This window comes from Lutra lutra, chromosome 2 (assembly GCF_902655055.1).
Source record: "Lutra lutra chromosome 2, mLutLut1.2, whole genome shotgun sequence".
Taxonomy (NCBI): Eukaryota; Metazoa; Chordata; class Mammalia; order Carnivora; family Mustelidae; genus Lutra; species Lutra lutra.
The window spans coordinates 118176148-118198488 of record NC_062279.1 but is presented as its reverse complement, the minus strand read 5'-3'; the positions used below and the strand labels follow the sequence as shown (position 1 = coordinate 118198488).

Below are 22341 nucleotides of genomic sequence, written 5' to 3'. Positions count from 1 at the left end.
AATTTTCTATAGTTTCCCTCCACTCATGCAACGATGGACAAGTTGCAGAGCAGAGCTCTTTGCGATCCTGATCTCACTGGAGATGGATTCAGAAATGTCAGTCTTATACTTTTGACCCTCTCCCTTCCATCTCCCACCCCCTCTCCTACCGGCCACAAGGTCCTAAGGGGTAAACAAAGTTACCTAAGACTGAAACCTGCTTCTCTAGGACCTTATACCTTGCAAGCAAGTACAAAATTTTATTAAATAATGGACTGGGAGCACCTGGGTGGCTCAGTTGGTTAAGCGGCTTCGTTTGGCTTCGGTCATGATCCTGGGGTCCTGGGATCCAGTTCTGCATCAGGCTCCCTGCTTAATGGAGTATCTGCTTCGGCTTCTCCCTCCCCCTCTGCCCTTTCTCTACCCCCACTCATGCTCACTCTATCTCTAATAGATAAATAAAATCTTTTTAAAAAATGGACCAGTCAATTCATTAACTTGTTGTACAAAGTTGAAGAAAAGCATATTTTATATTCAAAATCAAAGGATTTAAAGTAATATGACATATCTCAAAATCTTTGAGATTAATTTCACTTGCACTTTCCTCATGTTAATTAACACGCACCCCCCTCCATACACACACCACATGTATCCAAACCAACATTCTGATTTGAATATTTGGATAGGTAATGTGGACTTAGAGGGAACATAGTCATACACTTCTTTGAGATGTGAAAAAAAAAAGAAAAAAAAAAGAAACCAATGCCTACTATTCAAGAATGCTAAGAGTAAATTTAAAAGTGACTTGAAAACTAAAGGTAGAAAGAATGTCAAGGAACTGCTGAGGCTAAGACTTGCCAAAAGTCGAAAGTTCAACAAGCAGGTCTTTGATGTGACTAGACCTCATTTCTGCACTGTGTTCACTGCATAAGTAGAGGGGTATTTTCACAGGAAAAGTGGAGGCAGGCTTTTTCCCATCAGACTCTGACAGGAGTGAGCAGCCCTGGGTTCCAGGTCAGGCTCGTGACCTCGTTTTAGGATTGAAACAACACTTTGCCCCTTTCTGAAGATCCTCTCCATCTGCAAAAAGGAGGAATAACAAACACACTGACTCACTCACAGGTCTGTTGTGAGAATAACATGTATTAGTGGGCACAGAAGGGCTATGAAAATGTTCAGATATGCAAGCCATTTTATTATGTAGTAAAAGAATCACGATTGAGGCCTGACAATACTCAGTCCTCATAATCCAGTAGGATAAGCACCATTCTTCCTATTAACCTCCTTACATAAGAAAGTAGTTCTCATGTATTTAGTGTGTCACATGGGGTGGGTGGGTGGCTCAGCTGGTTAAGCACCTGACTCTTGATTTCTGCTCAGGTCATGATCTTAAACTTGTAGGATGGATCCCATGCTGGCGTCCGTGCTGAGTGCGGAGCCTACTTAGGGTTCTCCCTCCCTCTCCCTCTGCCCCTCCCCTCCAAGCGTGCTCACTCACTCTTATAAAGTAAAATAAAATAAAATAAAAACAGTGTGCCACATGAACAGAGCATTTAACAATAATCATTGATATAGGGTTATTACTGCCATCTTTACAGATGATAAATGGGATTAAATGGTTTTCTACATCATAATTTTGATAAATGGAGGAGCTGGGGATTGAATCCAGACCTGATTCCCAAGCACATATTCTTACACACTAGGTTATAAAGGCCAAAGGCCAGAAAGATAGGAGAACTGGCCCCTGATTTCCTGGGTGGGTGTGTTGATGGGTCCCTGCCTACCTCCTACTTCTCTCCACAGATTCTCAAGAGCCTTTCAGATCAGAAGCACCCAGGAGGTCCCTGCCATGGAAGATCACAGTAAACTTCCCTTGGGGGGAACCCCCCATATTATGTGGGGGTTGGGTTTTCTAAATAAAGACCATAGTTCAAAAATCCATTACAGAGGGGCACCTGGGTGGCTCAGTGGGTTAAAGCCTCTGCCTTCAGCTCAGGTCATGATCCCAGGGTCCTGGGATCGGGCCCACATTGGGCTCTCTGCTCAGCAGGGAGCCTACTTCCCTCCCCCCGTCTCTGCCTATCTTTCTGCCTACTGGTTATCTCTGTCAAATAAATAAAATCTTAAAAAAAAAAATCCATTACAGAGATGAAATTTGCCAGCACACTCCCAGGATGTCTTGTGTGCGTGAGTCCATCAGCTTGTTATCACCATGTCACCCTCCTACATGCATCCTCCATGTACCAAAAGAAAATAAGTCAGAGCTAAGATCACCCAAGCTCTACGGTTTATTTCACTGGGAGTTACACTTGCCTCCATCTCTCCCACCAAGCTTCCTTCCTCCTCTGTTCTGAATTCCAGTGCTCAGTAAGAATTACCGATTGACTGGCTGGCTGAGTAAGAACTAACTTACCCAATCAGGAATAATTTTTATGACGACAAAATACAAATAATCTCTCTTCTCATTTCAGGGTGTATCTTCTCCCATGGACTCCATCTTACTTTGTGTTACTCACCTTTAAAATCTTTGAAATAATCTTTGATGTTTTCCCTTGGGGTTCCTTAACCATTCAGACCATTCCTACTGATATTTTCTCAGTAATATTTCCAGATTTATGCCTTCCTTCCTTTTTATTTATTTAATACATACCTATCGAATTACGGGCCCTCGTCTTGAAAAATATACAAATTTCCAAGTAGGGCCCTTTTTCCCTTTTGTTATCCTGTCCATTCATCTTGCACATGGTTGCCAGATTAATATTCCCCAAATTCTGTTTTTTCACTTTCCCATTCTTGATCTTGACCTCTTAAGACACCACCACTTTATCTATGAAACGAAGCCCAAATTCTTTGCCTGATAGTCACATCCTTGTAACATCTGGATTTAAGCAACCTTTCTAAACACGTCTCCTATCTTTCTCTGCTTGACCCTGTTGCTCCAGGCAGACTGGCCTTCCTACTGCTCCTCTTTGAGTAACGCTGTGTGCATTTCCGTCTCTGAACAGTGGCTCAAGTCCTTTTCCCACCTTAGAATGCTTTCTGTTCTCTGCTTCTCTCAACCAATCCTTCCACTGAAGAAGGCCCAATTCCATTCTTGCCTTCCTAAGAAGCCTCCCTTGGTTATCTCAGTCCACAGTAAGATCAATGGGAAATAGACCCTGCTGATCGGCCACTAGCCCTGCTGCGGGGCCCAGCGCTATCTAAGGACACCCTGTTGTGGGACGCTTCGTGTCGTGGAATGGAGGCATTTCACATTTCCTATGCAACTATTTAAATTTGCCGTTATGTTACACCTCCTCGGAGGTTGGAGGCAGTTTGGCCTGGCGGAAAAGACTAGAGCCAGACTGTTTGGGTTCAAGTCATCCCTTGACCACCTGTGTGATCTTGGGCAATGTTATTTGCTTACATATCAGTTTCCTCATCTGTAAAACTGACAACAATATCATACTTCCCACGTAGATTTATTGTGAGTCTGAAATGAGTTTAATAAATGTAAGGTGCTTAGACAATGCCAGGCACACAGTATGTACTTTGGAAGTGTGAGCTATTCTTCTTCCTTGCATATTTCCCACGGTATAGATATAGATACATATGGAGAGAGAGATACAGACACACACGTACTGACTTACCTATACACATACACCTATATTCTTATCTATATCTATATATGGAAAGGCAGTTAATCAACTAACCAATTAATCTGGGGAGTGTAGAAATACCATTTACTTCAAGAATATATATATATATATATATATATATATATATATATGCTCACCTCTAGCTCAGTTTTATGCCTAAGGTTGCTTCAGCTTCATTCTCTTCCTGAATGCATGTAAGTGTTCTTCTGGGACAGAAAGATGGGGTGTACACTTACTTTCAGACGAGACTTTCATTAGCATAGAAATGCCCATTTTTAGTTGAATATACTTTCATCTTTAAGACATACATATTCTCAAAAAAAAAAAGACATACATTCTCTACATGGCAATGATAAGTCGATATAAAAGGGTGCTTTGTATTATAATTTGTGTTTAGTTTGGGAATAGGGTCTAGGACTTTCCCCATAAATAATCTTCCTGAAGTTAAAAAAAAAAAAAAAAGGACAGAAGGGGGAAGACCCTACTGTTGAATAATGAAGACATCTAAATACATCTGTAAGCAAAGTATAAGTTTTTAAAAATCTTTTTTTGTTTTAAAGATATGTACATGGACACTTGGGTGGCTTAGTTGGTTAAGCAAATGCCTTCAGCTCAAGTCATGATCCCAGTGTCCCTGGATCGAGTCCCTCATCAGGCTCCCAGCTCCACGGGCAGTGTGCTTCTCCCTCTGACTTTCTTCCCTTTCCTGCTCTGTCTCTCTCTGTCTCTCTCTCGCTCTCAAATAAATAAATAAAATCTTTATTAAAAAAAAAAAGATATGTACAGACTATAGGATATGGTTACATGAAAATCCATATATTTAAATATTTTTAAAAAGGAAATAAAACTGTGATTTTACTAGCAAGTAAAGCCTGTATGAAAAGAGCATACATAATTGGTAACACCGAAGAAAAGGCAGGTACAGGATCTAAAGAGATCAGCAGTCTGTGTGTAGACAGACACAGGCTGTGTATCAGGAGGGACGAGTACCTGGTAGGAATCCTGGCTTTCTGGGAGGAGTGAGGGGGAAAGGAGGCCAGTGAGAGGGGTTCCACTCTACCTTGTCACACTCTGATCCATTCCTCACCAAGCCCAGAGGCATCCAGTTTTGTTAGAGGACAATGCATTGGAGAGGACCAAGGGACGTCAGTTTCCCTGGTTCTCTGTGGAGCTCATCAGCACTCAACCTCAGGCTTGCTTATGATCTTTACTTTGGTGACCCTTGGCACTTTCTATTAATACCTAGGAATCTATAATAAGCATGGTGGTTTTGCAGTTATACATGAAATTATGGAAACATAATAACATTCTATATGGTACAAAGTGTTGAAAGCCTCATGATGTGTACAAATATGAGCAATTTTTTTTTTTTAGATTTTATTTATTTATTTGAGAGAGAGAGTATGAGAAGGGGGAGGATCAGAGGGAGAAGCAGACTCCCTGCCAAGCAGGGAGCCCGATGCGGGACTCGATCCCAGGACTCCAGGATCATGACCTGAGCCAACGGCAGTCGCTTAACCAACTGAGTCAACCAGGCGCCCAATATGAGCAATTTTTAATTTTCAAAAGGAACGTCTGTCGTTGGAGGAAGGCTGGGTCCTGCAGAGTTTTTCCTTTTCTTGCCTGAGTTTGATACCTCTACCACTCATTTATAAGAACCCTATGCCTTTAATCATTAATTAGCACACCCAAATAGTCTGTGAATATTTAATGAACACCTACCTGTCCCAAGTGTGATGAAGCCATAAGAATAGAGAAGTACAAGATACTATAGAACCTTAAATCAATGGTGTGCCCGTTAAAAGCTTCAAATTAAAATCAATGCAAACAAACAAACAAAAAACCCTTGTTTCAAATTTCCCTAAACTTTCAACACAGTTTGGATAACCAACCAAACATCTTAGCTGAAAATAAATAATGTGTTTAAAATAATATGTGAGGGTTTAAAAAGGCTATCTTCCAATCCCTTGTTATACTTCCACTAAGTGAAGTTCCAAGGTCACTTCTGTTAGTTTACACTAATGGAACCACAACATTATTTTCTCTCTTTTCACATGAGATTTTTTTCCCAGGGGGGGGCCAAGGATATACTTGGCCAAGGATATACAGGGGGAGAATGTGGGCTTTGTTGGATTCTGAGTTATAATTCTGACTTTACAACTTTCAATCTGTAGAACTTTGGGGAAGTTACTCAATCTCTTTGACCTTCAGTTTTCTCCTTTATAGGATTGGGATAATAATAATTCCTTCTAGAGTTGGTAAACAATTAGGAATAAAGCTTTATAAAGCACCTGGTACAATGCCTGGCAGACAAAGCACTTAATAAACAGTCTGTCTTAGTATCCTTGTTGGAAAAGTTCTCATTTGCTGGTGGCCTGTACATATAATAATGAAGAATGTGCTAATTTGTTCTATGTGGAAAGATGAATTAAATACCTACCATCCAAAGTGAGCAATTAAAATACTAACAAGAATAATGGAATGGTACGATTTAATACTCATGTTTACGGATTGCTATTACATTATTTCTGGCATTTTCACCAATCTGCGGTCTTACTGGAATGGAATTTGAGAATCATATGAGGGAATTCAGAATACATAATTACAAGTAAATTGGATTCAGACAGTACATCCCCTTTTCTCATGAATTAAAAAACTTATTCTTGGGTATCATAAAAGAAAAAAAAATAAAGACCAAAAATGACAGTCATTTCACCGAATTTCAACTTTCCACTTAACATGCTTACTTTCTGGCTAGGCATCTTGCATATTTTATCTATAATCTATCTTCATAATAATCCTCGAAGTAGTGAAGGGGGATTTCCAGTCCTCATTTGTACTTTTTCCAGAGCAAGGATGTGGGGACCTACTGTCTCCTCTCTCACTCTTCCTTACTTGTTCTTCAAGCAGGGGCATGTGCGCCCGCCCTCCCTGATTCTTGAGACTGGGAGGAGGTACTGAACAAGCCTACAAGAAATCAGCCTCCTCTGGCTCTTCCCGCCCCAGAACCCTTCCTCAGGATGTATTCTTCAGTTAGTCCTTGGATAAGTTTGAAAGAATGGGCTCTCTCCAGCTTTTCATGAGACTGGGTGGGGAAGTTTAATTCTGGGGTGAAATACTAAAGAAGCTCATTATGGCTGCACATCTTAGCCATATCCTCAAATTCACCTTACTCTAGTTTGTTTGGTTATATTTACATCTTCTTCTGTTTCCTATGTTTTGTTTCTCGGTTGTTTCCAATCTCAAGAACAGATATAATTTGCATTTTGGATGAAAAAAACCCAAGTCCATGGGGCACAAACTTGCTGTCTCTTCATGTATTGCTACTGTCTGGTAACAGAGCATCTTCTCTGAGCTTCCATCAGTATACACTGTGTCGGCACAAGCCAAGCACACAGGGGATAAGACAGGCCATAGAGTTATGCAGGCCACAATGCCAGTCAACTCCTCCTGCCATCTGTTTCCTCCCGCCAACTTGATTTATGTATACAATATCAGGAAGATTTGAACATCTGCGTTCTTGGTTAAAGCTTTCTCCTTGTATAGAAATAGACCAGAAGGCTTAATAGCATCTGGGTACATTATTTTTTCAACATTCAAATGTCTTCCTCCTTTTCCACAACCAAGTTAGTTTATAGCTTTGAGTTTCTGGAGACAACTTTGTAGTAACTATATTTAACTACATTAGCTATATTTTTAAATTTTCTGTTTTCCTGATACTCTGACATCTGAGGTTTTACCAACTAGCATAGGCTGCCTTTCCCAGGTTAGCTAATTCCCAGACAGTGTCAACAACTTGCTCTGCCTTTGAGCAGCCCTTTGATGTACAAACCAACCAATCCAGAGTCCAAAAATCCTCTTCCTCCTCTATCAAGCACTCCAGGAAGGAACATTCTTTTGCTCTAATCATCTTGAGGCCAAGTATCAGACAACAGGGACCACCCCTCTTCCCCCACCACCACAGTCCATACCACACAGATTATCCAAACTACCCAACTCTAAACCTGCTCACCTTGCCCATTCCTAATCTGAGAAACCACACCTAAGGCTTTCACCCATGCCCTCCCCTGTCTCCTTCTACCTCCTGACCAACCCCCTTTCTTCCCCTGTGGCCATTCATGGCTCGGCTGTTCCCCTCCTCTTGGGAACTGTTTTTACAGTTATGGCAACTGTAACTGTTGTCACTGTTACAGTGACCATCTCCTGATTTGTTGGCCTCATCCCTCCCAAATAACAAAATCTTGGGTACCTTTTAAAACAATTTTGTACCCTTGCAAATAGCAAAAGAACATATGCAACCACAGGTATTTTAAATATTTGCCTATTTTATGGCAAGTTATACTCTGAAAACAACCATAGTAGTACAAATTAATGAAGTGACAATTTTCTAGACTTCTTTAGAAAAATAACACTATCGAGATGAAGGTATGGGGATTCCTTGATTTTGCCATTTCTTCTAATGGAATGTTATGTTTTCCAAAAGGGATTAAATATATTTGGTAATCGTTTAGAGTGAAAGCAATCTGAAGCCACCTAGTTCCCTCCCAGCTTCCAATGGAACTTGTCGCTAAGCCTCACGAAGACAGTAATTATTTTCATTATAAAATACTTTGAAAATGGAGTGAAGCCAGAATCAAGCAAAACTAAATATAATTTTGATATATATTCTACAGGAAAAATACAGGGCAATGAGAATTAACTCAATAATATATGTAAACGTACCTCACTAGATGATCAGCAGGTAACAGAATTTAAAAAAAAATGTTTTTTTTCCTACCAGTGTGTCTGCAACAGCACTCAGCCAGATTCATGTTGCATTTCAGAAGTCAGATACATTACCAAAAACTCACAGCAGTCTTTCAGGGTTAGGGCAGTATTTCTCAACCTGTTTTCATGATCACTTCCTAAAGAATCTTCTCCTACTTTGCTCCATCCCCATGAAATGCTAATACTACAGATCTACTGTACATCTGTGTTACACTGTGGCCCTTTGGGGGTCCACAAACCATTATAATACGTAAGATATATTTTTGCCCCCCCGCAAAGAGCTAATTTTTACCCCTGTGAGGGTGATCACCCCACTGATAACCAATGAGAAGACACGGTCAGGGTTACCACTGGTCTGAACCCTGGCTGCACATAAGAACTATCCCAAACGCTTTTAATTGCCAAGCCCCCACTTAGCGATTTTTACGTCATATGATCATATGTCTGAGATGGGACCCAGGCTTTGTTATTTTAAAGCTCTCTGGGAGGCGGGGTGGATCAAAAAGATCTTTCAACTGCTAAGCAGAGAGGACAAGCCTGAACGCTCACTCCATGCGTTAAGCTGGGACAAGCTAACTGAGGACATGGTATGTTTATGATCTACCTTGATTATAAATGTACATGTATCAAATATTTCACACTGTAATAAAAAACTTGTATATTTCTTATGGATTCCCCATGTAAAGTCGGGAAAAGGATGTAGTGGAGAAAATACTTCTGGAATGAAAAGAGGAAGTGACCCATGATCACGATTCAAAGAACATGGCGTTCGAAGGAGAAAATCTCCCCCCTTCCATTTTGGGGTCAGCACAGGGTCAGCACTGGGCCTAAGAGAACTGGCAGGAGAGAACTGTTTGCCTTCCAACCCCAGGAGGACCTATTAGGATAGAACAGTAGTTTTCAAAGTGTAGACCTTGAACTTATTAGAAATGCCAATTATCAGACCTTACCCCAGACCTACTGAATCAGAAATTTGGGGGGTGGTATAGGGATCTGTGGTTTAATAAGCCTACCAGGTCATTGCAACACACTCTGGAGTTTGAGAATCACTGTGATAAAACCTGACTCTCAAGCACTTTATTTCCCAACTGCTTTTTTTTTTTTTTTTTTAAGATTTATTTATTTATTTGAGAGAGAGAAAGAGATCTGGGGCAGGGGGAGGAGCAGACAGAGAAAGACAAGTAGACTCCCCGCTGAGTGTAGAGCCAGACTTGGAGATCCAGCCAGGACACTGGGATCATGACCTGAGCCTAAATCAAGAGTCTGACACTTAACCAACTGAGCCACCCGGCACCCCCTACCTCCCAACCACTGCTTTTCTTCTCAAGAAAATTGACCTTTCATTACTACTGCTAATTTTTATCCTGTACTTCATTAATTTGTTCTTAATTCTTATGAACAAGGATCTTAACAACCTGGATCATATTAGTACCCTCAACTAACTTTAAAAGTTCCATCTTTTGTAAACCACAGTTGGTTATATTAAACCGGACAGAGCTCTAAACCAACCATTTTGAATCTCTCTTTAAACAAATTCTACAGAGAAGGAGGGGAGAAATGAGGTTTGTTTGTTTTTTTTTGTTTGTGTTTGTTTTTGTTTTTGTTTTTTTGCTTTTGCTTATAGGGTTAACTAAACAAAGAAGTTTCCTTTTGGACCATTATAGACATGTAAAATTCTTTATGTTTTGCTAGAAATACCAAACATTAATCAGATCCTCAAAGCCAGGGTGACATCAAACAAAAAGCAATTTGGACTATGGTGATAATGGTATCCTGTCTCTTGGTATTATTTAATCATGCCAATTCCTAACCTACATTGTCCTTCTAAAACTATACATACATATATATATATATATATATATATATATATATATACACACACAATGTTATGGTAGCACTTCCTTCTAGAACTTAAAACATATCCACATGCTAGAAGTAAACTGTTCCATCCCCTTAAGCTGTTTTAATTTTATATAGAGTTCAAAATTGCCCTCTAACACAGGAATAGATTTGAAAGCAGAGGTGCGATGATTACTTCTTCAGGGAAGGGACTTATTAATATAAACCGATTCAGTCCTTACAGGGGAGAGAATGCTGAAGACCACAGAGGATGAAAAGCAGAATGCGAGACAATAAACTTATTTCAGGTGGCTTTAATCAAACTTATGAGAACTGGGACTGAAAGCCATCTTCCTCTCTGTACTTCAAGAGGAAATGCTGCAAAAATAAGGCTCAGGTTGTTGACGTGAATGAGCTTAGAAACTAAGATCATATGGGAATCCAGGCATAAAAACAAAGTGCTGTGTCAGATTTGCTATGTAGCCTAAAAGAGAAGGCTGCAACACATTAAGTGTCTCCCTGACCATAAAAGGTAATACAACTCCGCTTGTGACCTTATTGTTCAAATATACATTTTGCCTGATGTAAACCATTTGCCCCATCAGGTTGTAAAAGACATAATACAGAGATGATGGAATTTATCACCAGAGACTCTGAAGTTCATAGAATTAAGTCAATCTGCTTAAAGATGAATTAAACTGACTGAAAGCCTAGTACATATGTGATTTTTTTTTAAAACCTGAAACACCAGGTTTTAAACAGAAAAAAAAAAAATCATCTTGATAGAAGAGATGGTAGAAGTGTATTTGTTCAAACTTTTTAGTTACACAAGAGCAAGACAATCAATTCAGTAAAAAAAATTGGTCAGCTTGAAGTACTTGACCCAAAAGTCCTGGCCTAAGTGGATTTCCTTTAATCATACTGATTTTCATAGAAACTTTAAAGACTTTCATTGATTTTATTCTTGAAATACTCATAGATAGGGCGCCTGGATGGCTCAGTGGGTTAAAGCCTCTGCCTTCCGCTCAGGTCATGATCTCAGGGTCCTAGGATTGAGCCCCTCATTGGGCTCTCTGCTCAGCAGGAAGCCTGCTTCCCTTCCTCTCTCTCTGCCTGCTTCTCTCCTTACTTGTGATCTCTGTCTGTCAAACGAATAAATAAAATCTTTAAAAAAAAGAAATACTCAGAGAATTCTCTCTATACTTTATATAAATGATTTAGAAATGAAAACGTGCTAAATTGTATCATAATGCATGTGCAACATTAGAGTAAAATTAGGAAACTAACATACTTTAGTGTAATTTTCTAGGATTTTGCAATCTACAACAACATTAATGAAGACATACAATGCACTGTAGCAATTCAAATAAAGTTTAAAGAATATAAAAGGAAGTACCAATTACTATTTTAATTTTGTAGTTAGAATGCAACAGAGAGTGAGCAACGATATATAGGGCTCACAGAGGAAGGCAGAGCCTAAGCTGGGACCTGACTGCCAGACTGTAACAGTCTTTGATAGTTGTTCTCTTCTCTTGGGTGGCAGTTGTCTAAAACTGGGTCACAAAAAGAACGAGAAAGTCAGTGACCTCTCCTAATCATCTGTCAGCTGTTTTCAGAATAGCACTGGAATTTACCAAATAGCACATTTTGACCCCTCACTTGGTGAGAAAGCATTGTTTCTGTTTGATGTCTTACCTTTCTTTCTAATGTCAGGTCTCACACAGAAAATAAAACCCATATACACTGCAGCAGAACACATATTTTTAAGTTTATGGCATCTGGACCTACTTATGGTATTTTATGTAGGGAACGTTCTGGATGGAAGTTGCTTTGTGTGCCTACCCTTCCTTTTCCTTTTCTTTTCTTTTTTTTTTTAAAGATTTTATTTAATTTGACAGACAGCACAAGCAGGCAGAGGGGCAGAGGGAGAGAGAGAAGGAGAGGCAGGCTCCCCACTGAACAGGAAGCCTGATATGGGGTTTGATGTGGGGCTTGAATCCAGGACCCTGGGATCATGACCTGAGCCAAAGGTGGCCACGGCCGCTTAACCGACTGGGGCCCCATTCTTCCCTTTCCTTTCCCTTCAGTCTGCCTCTGATTATCTTGTTAGATGACCACATGATCTCAACCTACCTTTATCTACAATGCCCTACAACGGACACATCTTGCTTTCTCCATGGATTTTCCCATTAGTATTTAAACTATTCAAGTAGCCACTTTCAAACTAGCTATAACAAAAACCTGGGAGAGAAAAATTGTGGATTATTTTGATTCCATATATGTAACACTCTAATTTTGAACTCAATATATCAAGGAACTTTGGAAAATAGCTAAATAGGAGAATTTTGGACATATCATCTTACTTTTTAAAACCAGTGTAGTCGGGCATGTGGGTGGCTCAGTGGGTTAAACATCTGCCTCTGGCTCAGGTTACGATCCCAGGGTCCTAGAATCAAGCCCCTGCTCAGTGGGGAGCCTGATTCTTCTTGTCCCTCTGCCCCTCCCCCTGCTTGCATGCTCTCTCAAATAAATAAATAAAATAGAATTAAATCAAATAACCTGTGTAGCAACTACCTTGGAATGTCATATCTTGCTTTCTAACATCTTTAGTCTTGCTTTCTAACATCTTTAGCTTAATAGATATGAATAACAGCTCTTTATTTTCTTGTCCCAAGTAACATATGTTTTGATGCAGTCCACCTTGAAAGATAAACTAAAGATATACATAAGGTCACTGTAAGGTATACACGAAAGTAGTTCAAGTCCTTTTTTTTTTTCTTTTAATTGTGCAGGTTTAGTTTTTAGAATTTCTTTTTTTTCTTTAACTTATCTTGTTTTGAAGACTGCAAAGAGTTTTATGTCATGGGTGATTTATTTCTATCAATATTCTCCTATAGTAACACTACGCTGATTTTGGAACCTAGACTGATAAGTAGTAAGACATCTTTTATCAGAATTCTCTGTGCTCTTTGTGTATTTTAAAAACATGATCCTTCTTGATCCCAGGGTCCTGGGATCGAGCCCCACATCGGGCTCTCTGCTCAGCAGGGAGCCTGCTTCCTCCTCCCTCTCTCTTTGCCTGCCTCTCTGCCTACTTGTGATCTCTATCTGTCAAATAAAATAAATAAAATATTTTTAAAAAAACATGATCCTTCTGCAGAGCAATGGATAGGAAATTAGAAATTAAAGACACAGCATGACTCTAGAATATAGTCAGAATATACTACTCTCGAAACTTCTGATAGGTGCAAATAATAATGGCTCCTATTGGGGCACCTGGGTGGCTCAGTGGGTTAAAGCCACTGCCTTTGGCTCAGGTCATGATCCCAGGATCCTGGGATCGAGCCCTACCGAGCCCTACCGAGCCCTACGTCCAGCTCCCTGCTCAGCGGGGAGCCTGCTTCCTCCTCTCTCTCTGCCTACTTGTGATCTCTGCCTGTCAAATAAATAAATAAAATCTTTAAAAAAAAATAATGGCTCCTATTTATTGAATACCTCCTATGTGCTGGGCACAACTTAAGTATTATATATTCATTATCATTTAATAAACAGCAATTCCAGGAGACCGATACCATAATTGTCCCTATTGTTTGTTTTACGAGGAACCTGAAGTTTAGAGCAACAAATTCAAAGTTACACACTGGTCAATGGCAAGGCAGGGTACAAAAGCAGCTCCTCCTGACTTTAGTGCTCTATCTCCTATCTGTAGAGCCCTAAATTCTCCCTCAATGATGTATATCTTTAATGTTAACTCAAACTCCACTATAATTTATTTTTCAGGCATCATGGATAATTGTTAGATCTACTTACAAAGACTTTGAAGAACCAAATAAGCCAATTATTTCCTTGCCCAACGACATAACTTGTCGAAATATCTCCACTCAAGAACCACAACAAATACAGTAAGCATGATAGGTAAAACTTAAAGGATTGTATTACTATCTCTGTATTGTTGCTGTTATTGAAGTAGAACTTGACTTCAGTTGAATCAGCATAAAAGTTAGTGATTAGCCCAACCTACTTTCAGCTAAGCTATGCTGCTGTTTGAGTTCAGTTGCTGTGCGAATTCCAAGATGTATGTGCCCTGTCCTTTGTTTATGATTGAGTCATTGTTTTGTTTTCACTGCAAATAGTCCAAAAGGAATGGAGGAGCTAACTAAGACACTAGCAGTGGGTAACTGTCTTGATTTGCCCAGGACTGACGGGTTTCCCAGAAAACTTTCAGGTTTAAAATCTGGACAGTCTTAGGCAAACGGCGATGCATCAGTATTAGAAGCAGACTTGTAATTTCATCAATTCGTCTACTACAACACCAATCTATCCTCAATTACCCTAAACATGCTCTTGATTTGACACTGAAAAACTGTTCTAGATCAGGCCTAAATGTCCAAAGTAAAGCTAACATCTGAGGGAAAAACTTCAAAGATAAATAACCTCCTTGCCTATAGTAGAAATTCCAATTTTGAAATGTGGGATCAAAGCTTAAAAATTAAACTTTAACACATAAAAAGTGCAATAAGACCCATCCTAAGCATTCTTGCTCTATCAGAAATCCAGTAGTACACAAACTTGGTGCTACTTCCACACGTCTGTGGCACTGAAAGCCACATGACCGTCAAGTAATGCTTCGAGACATGCACATCGCAATGTAAGCAATTCTCCTGCAAACTCACTCCAGTGATGTTGACATAGCTCAAGACATTTCTAAACTCCTTTTGAAATTGCCTTTAGAGTCAGACTTATTGAATTTATAGCCCATACTCAATTTTTATGAACATGGCTTTAGGAACAGGGATTATTTTCCTTATTTGCTGTATGCAGTTTCTAATCACTTGATTCTTTTCCCCCTAAAATCAAACTACCTGCCTTAGAGGGCAATGTTTGCAACTCCTGATGTTATTCAAAAGAACATGACACAAGCTCTGAAGACAGTTCTGAAATGGTGTGACATCATGTCTTTGATTAAGAGCAGCATGTAGTCTTGAGAAGACAACTCCAATATAAAGAGAGCAATTTTGGAGTTACAAGCTCTAAATGAACAACTGTTCCCTTCCCCAATTCACTTATGTTAACTTAAAGTCATATATGTGTATGTATACACACACACACACACACACACACACACACACACACACATATATATATTTTTTAAGATTTTATTTACTTATTCAACAGAGAGAGGGAGAGAGAGAGAGAGAGTGCACAAGCAGGGAGGGCAGCAGACAGAGGGAGAGGGAGAAGCAGGCTCCTCACAGAGCAAGGAACCTGATGGGGTTTGATCCCAGGACTCCAGAATCATGACCTGAGCCGAAGGCAGATGCTTAACTGATTGAGCCACCCAGGTGCCCCAGTTAGTAGATTTTAAAAGCAATGTAGGAGAAGATTGATAGTTTCCTGAGTGAAATTGGTGACTGAGAATGAACAGAAGTTGATAAATTAAAAAGATGTTCAAGATGAAGACCTGAACAGCATTGCTGAATTGAAAGAAAGGAGCAAGGAAGAAGCCAAGATTTCTGACTTAAAGAACTGGTTAGATGGGTCTAGTAGTCCTTTCACTGAGGTAAATGACCTAGGGGAGAATCAGATTTAGGGGAGGGGTTGAACTTGAGATGTCTGTCAGACATAAAAATAGATGTCCGGCATTCATTTGGATATAATGGTCTGGAACGAGAAGAGAGATGATGCTATAGAGATAGAACACTTAAAAATAATGTCTAAACAATTGAAAAATCACCTCCAAGAAATGGAAATGGCAGCTATGAATGATGCTGGAAGAATGAGTTGAATGACAAGAAAAGAGTTCAGTCAGAAGCCAGAAAAACATCCACATTAATCAACAAGAAGAAGAGGAGCCATCAGGGAAGACTGAGATGGAGTGACAGGAGAGGTAGGAGGGCAAACTTTTGCCTGGAATTCTCACTTCTCCATCTCCTTCCACCTCCCTGCGCCCCCCCCCCCCATCACTATCTTATTCATCTGAAAAACTATTCTGTCAGGATTCTTTGCTGAAAACTCACTTTCAACCACTGCCTCTTTTGTAGTGCTTTCTTTGACAATCCCCGGGTAGGAATAAGGGTCCCTCCTCTGTTACAGCATGAGTCTCAGCAGATGCATGTCCCCCCTAATGGCAGAGACCATTCTCACCACGGTGTCTCCAGTCCAATAATGAGCACAAAGTAGACATTCAATTTGTGTTTGTTGAATCAAAGAAGAAAAGTAAGTTATCATGCTTGATGCATAGAGTTGTCCTTATGCAATCACTTGAAGCCAATTTACTCTTGTTTTGGAAATAATTCTAATACATTTTCTAACCCACCAGTGGTTAAAAAACAAATGGGAGATGGAACCAGAGGCACACATACTCTCACAGAGAACTTAAAGTGAAAGAGAAGAAGCTAAAAAGCTTTGTATATGGCAGTCTAGTGTCCCTCAGTGTAAGTGCCAACATGTTCACAAACTTTAACACAATACAAATCAGAAAGTGATGTCCCTGTAAGAACACTGAGTCTACAAGGAGGCTAAATTACAACAGGTAGAACTCTCAGTAAGCCAAGAGAATATGTGGACATTTTTGATAGATTTATAGTACAATGGAAATTATTTTTGGTTTTTAGCTTTTAAAGCAAAGGTTATATAAATGTTAGAAAGATTCAAAATGTAAAGTGATTATGCATTTCAGCTGAACTTCCGGCTATCTGAAATATGTGCATTCTGGGGAGCAGCTCATTCTCTAAGAGTGGGTGTCCCATACAAACAAGTTGCTGCCATATGTGGATATGCATTACTCAGAACTACAGAATGGAATCTCTTGCCTTTCTCACTTATAAACTCATGAAGACAGTGTTTATTACAAAAGCATATTAAGCAGAACACAACATTTCCAAGTGGCTGTCCCATCGTTACTGATATCTTCTATGTCAGGATGTACAAGAATGCACGAGTTTTACAATGCGAGGGCCTTCTCAGTCCTTCATGGACGAGCACAGAAATGTATTCTGTTGACTTTTGCAAAGACTGAGCTTCCCTGCCACCAACTTACGACTGTGTTCTTGGACATTAAAATAAGCTCACTCAAAAAATATTCCTAAATAGGGCACAATGATTAAACTGGCAATGCTATAAATATTATGGGACCAAAATATATTTTTGTCTTTATTTCTCTCTGCCAGACACCGTTAAACCAACTGTTAATACACAAACTTCTTTGTTGTTGTTGTTGTCAAGGAGAGTATGCGGCTTCTTTAGGGCTATTTTAAATTCTGTGCCTCATTTCATATAAATATTTACCCAAAGAAAGGTGTCTGACAGAGAAAATCTATACACTGTCATAATCCTTTTACACTAAGTGGTATTTTTCCTCTATAGATCTCACCAAAGGTATAAAAATCTCCCCCATGAAAATCCCATGATGAAGAGAAGGAAAGAAACAAAGGGAAAATTGCCATTATTCTCCAAAAGCTGAAGTTTATAAAAACAAAACATTTCTTTGTCAAGAGGCCCAACCAGTTTGCCCTGCATTTGAAACCTACTGAACTGGGGGCCTGGGTGGCTCAGTGGGTTAAGTGTCTAACTACTGATTTCAGCTCAGGTCATGATCTCAGGGTCTTGGGATCAAGCCCTATGTTGGCCTCTGTGCTCAGTCCAGAGTCCACTTGACATTCTCTCTCTCCCTCTCCCTCTGCCCCTTCCCTCCCATCCCCCACCCCACTCACACTCTAAATTAATTAATTAATTCTTTTTAAAAATCTGCTAAACTAAGAAATCTCAACGGAAAAATAAAAAGTAACAATGGATTATTTTTCTAAGCATCTGAAAATAAGTATTATGTAATCTGCACATTAAAAAAACCCAACATATTTGAAAACAACTTCTGAAACAGGTTAAATTATGTTTTAGCATTGCTAAGCTGAAATATTAGACAATTATAAATGAACAGGGAAGCTATCAGTTAAAAAACATCTATTTTGGGGCGCCTGGGTAGCTCAGTGGTTTAAGCCTCTGCCTTCAGCTCGGGTCATGGTCCCAGGGTCCTGGGATCGAGCCCCTCATCGGGCTCTCTGCTTAGCGGGTAGCCTGCTTCCCTGTCTCTCTCTGCTTGCTTGTGCTCTCTCTCTCTCTGTCAAATAAATAAAATCTTAAAACAAAACAAAACCATGTATTTTAGTGCTATTCTAACTTGTATAATAATAGCTTTTCTAGAGACTTTTTAGAATTATTCAAGAAACTAAAACAATTTCCCAGCGGCTTTTGCTGACAATAATATATTCTAAAAGCAATAATATACTAATAACCAATATAGACTGAATACCTATTATGTGCCAGGTACTCGATATAGCACTTTACATGGAATTTGTAGTTTGATCCTTGCAATACTCCTGTAAAAAATATATTATTATATTTTCTATCGCACAGGTGAAGAAAATGAGGCTGAGTATTCATGGTAGAGCTGCCATGTGAGGGCACAAGGATTCAAACCCATGTAGCTCGACCACATCTTGGAGATCCAATAGTGAGCCAACCTACTCCTCCTGCAACCTGTGGTGAACTAACTGAGGTGAACTTCAGACATTCAAACAGTACATACATAGGTGCTTTGAAAGATAGGTAGAGGATATTGTTAGAGAATAAAACACAGGGTCTGAATTGGGGCTGTCAGGGAAGAATGGAGAGTTAAGAACCCTTGGGGTAAGAGCTAATGATTAGTAGGATGTAGAGAGGCAAAGAATTGGGGAGTGTTCTAAGCAGCAAAGAGGGCATATGCAAGGGCCCTGAGGCAGAAAAGAGTTTATTTCAGTAATGGAACTAAAAGAAAGCAAGTATATCTGGAATGTACTGAACTGAGAGAATGGAGAGAAATGGGTTTGGACGAGTAGGTAGAGCCTCAAAGACTGGTGAAGGATTTTCTATCATCCTAAGTACAATGAAAAGCAACTGAAGATCTTTCTATGAGTAAAGAGAGACATGATCCTATTTGCATTTTAAATTTGTCTGGCTACTGTTTGGACAATGGACTGGAGGATGGGAAGAGACCAGGCTGGAGGCCATGGCAGGAGTCCCAAATGGTTGGGATGATGCTTGGACTAGTGGTGGCAGTGAAGTTGGAAGAGAGAGAGCACGCCCACAGTGTATTGTATAAGTAAAGTTACAGGAACTGGTGGCAGACTGGATGAAAAAGAAGGCATGCCAACACCTCATCAGAGGTGTTCCTTAAATCAGTGCTCAACTCCTTCCCACTTTCCTGTGTCTGATTGGGACCGGTCCTTTTTCAGAATTAATACCAGTATAAATTTTTCATGATACTCAAGTGCTTCAAGTTGTGGCTCCTGGGAGGTTGTCACTGTGCTGGAGAACATTTACATGAAGAAGAGAACTGAGAATTCTCTCATGACAAATGACCACACATCTTGATGTACTACTTCCTATTTCATTTTTATAAGACAAAATAAAGAGAATTATTTTAAAAAACAAAATAGTATATATATATATATATTTATATTTGAATATATAAAATATATATACAATATATTATCTATACAATATATACACAAATATATATATTATTATATATAGATATCATATATATTAGGCACTTATTTATCAAAATACTAATAATTCATAATGTTTTACAAATTATATATCAAACCTCCCACAAAAAAAAAATCAGTAATTAAACCCAATGTTAATGGTTAAAGATTTGAGGAATCATGTCCCAAAACATATTTTCTGTACACATTCTAGCTACAGATAATTTATTTTAAGTAACTAGTCCTGAGACTGGCTTCTTCTATAGATTGCTGTTCAAGTTATTCTCCATGAGATTTGGCCTCCTCGGAGCACCTAGGTGGCTCAGTCAGTTAAGCATCTGCCTTTGGCTCATATCTTTGTCCCAGGGTCCTGGGACTGCTTGATGGGAAGTCTGCTTCTCCCTCTGCCCCTTCCCCACTACTCATTTTCTCTCTCTCACTCTCTTGCTCTCTCTTTCTCTCGCTCTCTCTCAAAAATAAATAAAATATTTTTAAAAAATTGTTTCAAGAGATTTAGCCTCCTTTTCCTCAATATCTTTCTGCTCACACATATGGCAATAAACCACTTTCCAATAGCCACATTGGGAGTCTTTCTGTCAGTATATGGAAGTGTGTGTCTGAGTTTGGAATTACTTAGCCAGAATCACAAAAAGAAGAGAGGCCAAAAGAGTGAGGGTATTTTAAACCTTTCAACATCAATAACAGATGAGATAATGGGGATGTTGAGCCTGGAGAGGAAAGAATAAGGATGACTATCTTAACTATCTTCAATATATACTAGAAAGGCTACATTGTAGAAGAAGAATTGAATTTACTTTTTGTGGCCACAAAGAGCAAAACAGGGTCCAATGGATGAAGGACAAAGGGTTTTTGTTCAAGGTAAAGAAAGCCTTTCCCAATACAACTGTTCAAAAATCAAACAGGCTAGAGTGACTCACTGTTATAAGTGATACCCACAGAGACTAATGACCACTTTACTTTTTTTGTAAAGATTGATCAATCAGAAAGGCATTTAGCTAAAGATTCTAAAGTCTCCTTCTATTTCTAAAATTCACCATGTAATGATTTTCTCTAGCATCCATTCTTCTTACAGATAACTCTAACAGTCGTAAATTTCCATTGGATGACTTGTGTAGTTCACCGGCATCACATTGGAAATTGTTAATTTAATTGTTAAATTGTTAATTTAATCACATTAAATTGTTAAACTAAGTAATTAGTGCATTCCATTTCTCTGGCCATGATGATTGGTTTAGGGGTGACCATGTGATTTAATCCAATCTGATTTCTTAAGAATGTGGGGACAGATATGTCTTATTTCCACCACAGGGAAAAGAGATAGGGAAGCCGTAATAATTGGTAGACATCTTAGGACCACACAGGAATGAGGTGAACAAAGACACCAAGCAAAGACCTGGACCTTTCACGGTCAGTTCTCCCAACCGCCTTTTCCATTACATGACCTAGTGAAGTCTCTTAAGCCATTTGTGAGTGTTTTTCACACATGAAAACAACGGATTCCTAACTCTGATTCTTACCCAAAAATGTGTAAAGTGACCAATTCTCAGAAAGAAAGTGAAAAGGAAACCAGTTACATGGCACATCAAGAGATCCACTTAGCAACCAAGAGATTTCTCTAATATTGGTCCCTGAGAATCATAAAAATCTCCATTTGGGTCTCAGGACCATTAGTATCTCTTTCAGAATAAAGCATGTTTGCCAAAATTCCAACTAAAAAATTACTAAGCATTTAAAACAGATTCAAGCAGTTTTATAGAAAACTTTTCATTCCACATGCATAGACTCAATTCGTCTCCCTCCATCCCCCGCAGGGCTACTGTCAATAGAAGAAAATCAGTTATAATCAATTCATAAATCCTGCAGTGTTAATGCCTTTGTGAGTTGACTATATTAAATGCTTATATAATTTCTCAATTTGTTTAAAGTTTTGATAACTTCTCAACACTAAAACTATAAGAACCATAAATTACTTAGCATGCTGCATCTCAATATTTCATATTTTGATTCTATAGAATGTTTTTTGACCCACATCCAGGTTCAAATTTTACTAGTCTTTACTCGTCTATGCCTATATGTAAATTTTAAAATAAAAAGTGAAATTCAAAGACTTATACTGAAACCAAATATTACATTAATTTTGCCTGCTGGCTTGTGGCCCATGAGTATGTTGGAAAAAAAAAAAAATTTTTTTTTCAGTCCTCAGGAGAGTTGGGTAGGGCTCCAGATAGACCAAGACCCTATATCAGGAGTGTCTGGCCAGGAGCAGCTTATCTGTTACCCAAAATGCAACAGAAATATTTTCATTTTCTCTGTGTAGCATCGCAACAAAAATTCTAGGATGTGCTACCCTATGTAACATTACTTAAAGGTTATACCTGGTTCTTCTTTTATTGAATTTCATAGATTCCAGCTCTGGAAACCTGTGATAAATATTGTTTAGCCAGAATATCCCTAAAACCAAGTAAGGCTTTCCTTTCAGCTGAATTCAAAGAATTCAAGACAATTCAAAACTTTTCTTTTTCAGTGCCAAGATAAAATAGTTTCACTTGTTCCTTTCCCTTAAAATTTATTTT

The 22341-nt window shown here is 39.0% G+C and overlaps 2 protein-coding genes across 5 annotated transcripts in view; one reads left to right on the top strand and one right to left on the bottom strand.

Moving 5' to 3' along the window:
* The window catches only part of SYNPO2 (synaptopodin 2), a 174559-nt gene that overhangs the window by 105975 nt on the left and 46243 nt on the right, over nucleotides 1-22341 (bottom strand). The gene's annotated exons all lie outside the window — the stretch shown is intronic.
* The window catches only part of LOC125093322 (uncharacterized), a 166045-nt gene that overhangs the window by 117662 nt on the left and 26042 nt on the right, over nucleotides 1-22341 (top strand). Inside the window, exons 5-6 of one of the 4 annotated variants that reach the window (XM_047718321.1) lie at nucleotides 14004-14125; nucleotides 18636-20283. The exons of 1 other annotated variant lie outside the window; for it this stretch is intronic. In XM_047718321.1, the coding sequence (XP_047574277.1) occupies nucleotides 14004-14125; nucleotides 18636-18639 (126 nt within the window). In that variant the 3' untranslated portion in view covers nucleotides 18640-20283. Of the gene's footprint in view, nucleotides 1-14003; nucleotides 14139-18635; nucleotides 20284-22341 lie in introns of those variants that run through there. 2 more of the 4 variants (XM_047718320.1, XM_047718319.1) reach the window with 2 other exon arrangements.